The sequence below is a fragment of the Odocoileus virginianus genome, chromosome 3 (genome assembly GCF_023699985.2).
Source record: "Odocoileus virginianus isolate 20LAN1187 ecotype Illinois chromosome 3, Ovbor_1.2, whole genome shotgun sequence".
Taxonomy (NCBI): domain Eukaryota; kingdom Metazoa; phylum Chordata; class Mammalia; order Artiodactyla; family Cervidae; genus Odocoileus; species Odocoileus virginianus.
Window position 1 is genome coordinate 11,903,805 of NC_069676.1, and position 5,978 is coordinate 11,909,782.

General features: G+C 35.9%; 1 protein-coding gene across 1 annotated transcript; it reads right to left on the reverse strand.

The window, feature by feature from the left end:
• Window positions 1–673: 673 nt before the first annotated feature.
• LOC139034437 (olfactory receptor 7E24-like) lies at window positions 674–1,693 on the reverse strand. Its single transcript, XM_070465681.1, has one exon. The coding sequence runs from the start codon at window positions 1,691–1,693 to the stop codon at window positions 674–676; it is 1,020 nt and encodes a 339-aa protein (XP_070321782.1).
• Between the last annotated feature and the right edge of the window lie 4,285 nt (window positions 1,694–5,978).

Sequence of the window (5,978 nt, forward strand, 5' to 3'; positions counted from 1 at the left end):
TGTACCATAGTTTGGCAGTGAGACTCAGTTGTCAGTTTATTTTTTAGTTCATTTTATTGTAGTATAGTTGACTCATGATGTTGCAAAACAGTATTTTTAAGCCTCCCAGATGATTTTGAGAAAAGCCATGGCTTAGAAGCAGTGACGTGTATCCTCACACACAGACTGCATGCATGCATGCGTGCTCAGTCACTTCAGTCATGTCTGACTCTCTGCGACCCCATGAACCATGGCCCGCCAGGCTCCCCTGTCCATGGGATTTTACAGACAAGAGTACTGGAGTGGGTTGCCATTGCCTTCTCCACATAGACTGCATACACAGATTTAAAACATAGTAATCAGCTGGAAAATAAACAACAGCTTCCCAAAAACTATACTAACTAAATGTGTAAAAATGGAGCTGTTCATCTTTCTAATATGTAGGTCACCACAATAAATGAGACTCCTCCTTAGATACAATAAGATTCAGTTAGGTGGTATTTTTGGCATCTACAGAATCCCAGAAGACCCTCCCAGCCCCATAAAAAACATAAATAAAGAAGCAAGATTCAGGTATAAAACAAGGAGAGGTAAGAAGGCCCTAAGGGCTACAAATGATGTCATGAGAGAGGTAGAATTTTCAGATCCAGGTGTTAATTTTGCTACATTTTCCAACCCACACTCCAAATGGAGGTTAGATTGTTTTGTTGAGGAATCTGCACAAGGCCCTTTTGATGTCTCGGTTCCTCAGGCTGTAGATGAAGGGGTTCAGCATGGGGGTGACCACAGTGTACATAACTGAGGCCAGTGCATCCTTCCTGGGAGATTGTGAGATGGCTGAGCTTAGGTACACACCAAGGCCTGTCCCATAATATAAGCAAACAACTATCAGGTGAGAGCCACAGGTGGAGAATGCTTTATGCCTCCCACCTGATGACGGGACTCTAAGAATGGAGGAAAGAATTTTGTAATAAGAGAAAAAGATCCCTGAGAAAAGGACAAAAGCAAAAATGGCACCAGTCAAATACAGGATTATGTTATTGGTGAAAGTGTCAAAACAGGCAAGTTTAAGGAGCAGAGAAGGGTCACAGAAGTAATTAGAAATTTCTACATCTTTGAAGCAGGTAAGTTGTAGCACAATCAAATTGTGTACCTGGGAGTCCATAAGGCTACCAAAAAAAGACACCAAAACTAAACAGAAACAGAGGTGTGGGTTCATGATGACCAGGTAGTGCAGTGGGTGACAGATGGCCACAAACCTGTCGTAGGACATCATAGACAGAAGCATACCATCCATACATCCGAAAAGGATAAAAGAAGACATCTGCATCAGGCAGCCCCCATAGGAAATGACTCTGCTGTGAGTTAGGATGTTCACAATCATCTTGGGGACTGTGGTGGGGACGAAACCAATGTCAGCCAAGGACAGGTTGGAGAGGAAGAAGTACATGGGGGTGTGGAGGTGGGGGTCAGAGATGATGGCCAGGATGATGAGCAGGTTTCCCAGCACGGTGACCAGGTATGTGGACAGAAACAGGACACAGAGCAAAGGCTGCAGTTCTGGATCATCTGAGAGGCCCAGGAGGAAGAATTCTGAGACACTTGTTAGATTCTGTGTTAGATTTTGTGGTTGTATGTACCTTGGACACCTTTGAAAAAGAAACAACATTTGGAAGAAAGAAAACAAGTAAATGACATGCAGTACTGTGCCCATATTTTGGATTCAAGCAATTCATTTCTAAGATCATATACCCCAGTTCCTTCAGCAATATTTCTCAGTGTGACAAATACTATCTGCTTAGAATTCTTTATTCATTGGTTTCTGTGTTATTCACACCTGTCTATGCACTCTTACTTTATAAAACTTCACTGAAAAGTGAAAGGAATAAGAACGTTAGAGGTAATATATCCATGATCTCGGTTAAATACAGCCTACTTCTTTAGAGATGATGTAGAATAAGAGATGCCCTTCCCCGTCTAAGAAAATATATAATAATTCAAATATAAAAAATTTAAGTAATTTATATAAATCTTATTTTTTCAAATACAATTCTAGATATTTCTCTCACTTTTCTATTTACAAATCTCTATGAAATTCAAGACTATGTCACCTGGATTCTAAATCAAAGATGAATGTTCATAATCGGAAACATTTTGTTTGATCTTCAGAGTTTTATTCATCCTTTGTTTTTCTGTCTTCCTTCCTTCATGAAATAGAGATTACTCAAATATCAGAGCTGTCTTTTAGAAGCCACATAGTATATACTCCATATCTTTGACTTTGGTGGACTTCAAATTTTAATCAACTTTGTTTAATTAAGAGCATGAGATCTAATGTATTGATGACTACAAAGATAGTGTTCATTGCACAGTATTGTCAATGATTAAATGGTAATGAAATTTAAGTAACCCTCTTGAAATTTTTTATCTTATACAGGATTATTTGTTTCAAACCATCTCAGTAAAATGTCTGAAGTATGAAACTACTTTACATCCTTGGACTCTGTTCTGTACTGACAGGATAATACTATTTCATTGTTTTTCTTTTTTCAGTTTATTGAAGTGATTGACAAAATGGCATATATTTGGGTTGTGCGAGATGAAACTTTTTAAATATATACAAAAGGACTATTTAAATACATATACACATAGGAAATGATTACCACAGTCAAGTTAATTACATATCCGTCACCTCACATAGTTTCTTTGCGTGTGTGTGAGTGTGTTTGTGTGTGTATTAACAGTGAAGCCAAACTCTCTTAGCAAATCTCAACAACACAGTACAGAATTATTAGCTATAATCACTAGGCTTTACATTAGATCCACAGAACTTATTCATTTTATAACTGAAAGTTTGTACCCTTTGACCAACATCTCCTCACTTTCTCCACCACCAATCCTCACAACTACAGTTTAAACTATGGTTCTAAGAGTTTGATATTCTCCGCTTCCACATGTAAGTGAGATCATACAGTATTTGACTGTCTATGTCTAGTGTATATATTTTAGTATATGTGCTGCTTAAGCAAGTACTGTCTAGTGTATACATTTTATTAAGCATAATATTAAGCAACAATATTCCATGTTGTCACAAATGGGAAGATTTCCTTGTTTTATGGCTGAATAATAGCCCATCATTTATATATACACAGCACATTTTCTTTATTTATTCATCTGTCAACAGACACTTATCCATATTTCCCTATTTAAAATAATATCACAAGGACAAGGGAACACATATACCTCTTAAAGGTTTTGAGTTCATTTTGTTAGCATGTACTCTGAAGTGCAGTTGCTGGGTCCTGTGGTAGTTCTATTTCAGTTCATTGCAGTTTTTTCTTTTTTAGGGAACCTCCATTCTGTTTTTTCTAGTGTCTATAAATATTCATTCCCACCAACCAAGTACAAAGATTCACTTACCTCCACATCCTCACCAACATTTGTTGCATTTTTTATATACTAGCCATCCTAACAGATATAAGATGATATTTAATTTACATTTGGACTTGCATGTCTTCATATTAACTGATATTGAGTGCCTTTTACCTGGTGATCTTGTTCTCCTGATCATAAACTCTCTTACTTATAGTTGAGGAGTTTCAGGGGAGGTTTCACAGTCAGGTCAGAACTCAACCTTCTTATCATGACGTAACAAATTTCCATGTCAGTCCCTGATACAGCGATTGCAGTTCTTACACTTCTGCCTTTAAAAGGTAATTCTGGTTCATTATTTTGGCATTCAAACTATAACTTAATTGTGTAAAAGATCAAAATAGAATAATGAAAATGCATCTGGGCAGTTTCCTTATCCATGAAATTATTATAGTAATTAAACCTACATAATAGGACTATTGCAAGAAATTTTAAAGAAAAATCATTATTGTTGCTTAGACCAGTGGTTTTCAGGTCCAGTTGATCTATTATTTATATGTGCATATTTTAAAAATACTCAGTTACCCCAGCCTCAGTCTAGAACTGGTTCCAGGATCTCTACATGTGAATTTCTTGGTCTCCCTTCTGTGAAGCTGGGCTTGATAAACACCACCTTAGAATATTGCATAACACTGAGAAGAAGGTCCATGACTATTTTATCTATTAATACTATCATGAATACTTCACCTACTTTGAAAATATGGACATTAATAATATTTGCTTCAGATGTCATATTTTACAAAAATTTAAAGCACTGAAATTTTCATGGCCTCTCAATTCAATCCCATTCTTCTCCATGCACAACCCTGAAAGCAACCAGTGTTGTGAAGTTCATGGGTTTGTTTCCTTGTAAATGTTTCCATAATGTCAGTATTCACTTATGTATCCAAAACCAGCTTTCATAAAATCTTCTCTAAACAGAATACTATCCATATTGCCCCTGAAATGCACTTCTTTACACGACGTTTTGGTTCCATCTCTCTGTGAAGTACATACAACTACATTTTTCTGACACACATTTTTGAATAAGGAAAGACAACATTTCATCAGTTCATAAATGTACATTTATAGAAAGCAATATAAATTTAACAAATGTAAAATATATCTTTGACATATATATTAAAGGCAATAATACATACTTTAATATAGTTTATATATTAAATGAATATTTAATTTATATTATATGTATTATATTTTTATTCATCTCAGTTTCTGCTTACAACAATCCTATGAAAATTCTTGTACCTCTCTCTATATCAAGCAAATGAAGATTTGTATGTAATATGTGAGTGGTAATTAGTCACTCAAGTTCTAACAATTGATTCACAATCAGTTTTACTAATTAATATTAGTAATTGCTAATATTTGTTTCAATGAAAAAATCATTTTTGACAACTACATCATCTTTTGATAAGGTATCTTTTGAAAAGATCTTTGAAGTCTGTCTTGTGATAATTTCACATTAGCTGCACATGTTCATCTTATATAGGAAATCTTCTCAGCCTTAGATTTCAAAACTGGACAGCAAAATGCATGGCTAATCATTGAAAACCCTATAATCCTCCATGTTAGGGTCATTATGGCCTCTGTAAACTGCTGTGTCACTTTCATAATTCACAGATACACCCCCTGAACCAAGAGAAGATGAAACAATTTATCTTCCCTGTCACTTCTGGGACCCAAGTAGACCTGAAAAGAAACTCTTACTAGGCACAGTAGAGGTGATTGAGAACTCATGTAAGAATGAGCATATCAGTGTTTGAGTCCTGGGTTTTTCACACCCTGTAAGTAGAGTATGTGCAAATCTCTCCATCTCTCTGTGTTTCTGTTCCTTCCTAGAAATTCAGTCCAATATTTGCCTCTACAGTATATATCACACCTAAAGGAAAGTTTGGAACTTAATAAATAATTAATCATTTGTATAAAGAATTTCAATCATTATTGGGAGATCGTACTCATTAATAAAATAAACTCCCCCCCCCAGTTTAATGACTTTTCATGGGTTATAAGGCAAAGGGATCAAAGCCTTTCCTGTCTCAGAGCTGGAGCATAGAAAACATGAAATCCTAAAATATGTCTTGGCCCATGCATTAAGATGTGCATGTCCTCTTCTTTTCTGACTCTTTTTTTCCCCCATATTCATGAAAATTTCTTCAATGGCTTCTCAGTGATTGAATGCTGTAGAGGCTATTGAATAGAAAATGATAGGTCCCAAAGAAACTCCCATGATACAGGAAAAAACAAGCAGTATTTTAACTTGTCTCTGGTCCTATGGGACATTCTGAAAAGGATGAAAACATTAGCGTGAATGGTCCACTGTGTGGAAGCTATATTGCCCACACACTGTTTCTGTGAAAAATCGAAGGGTTTATTCAACACTAAAATGGGTGTTTCATCCTTGTTGCCTCCACTGTGCTACCAAGATATAGGCTCTGAGGAATCAGAAATAAATACACCTCAGTCATCTCTCTTCATTATGAAGAATGTACTTGTGTGAACAAAAATCACAATAAACTAAACAATAAAATAAGCAAAAATCTCCTGTCAGGGATGTGAGGAAACCATAG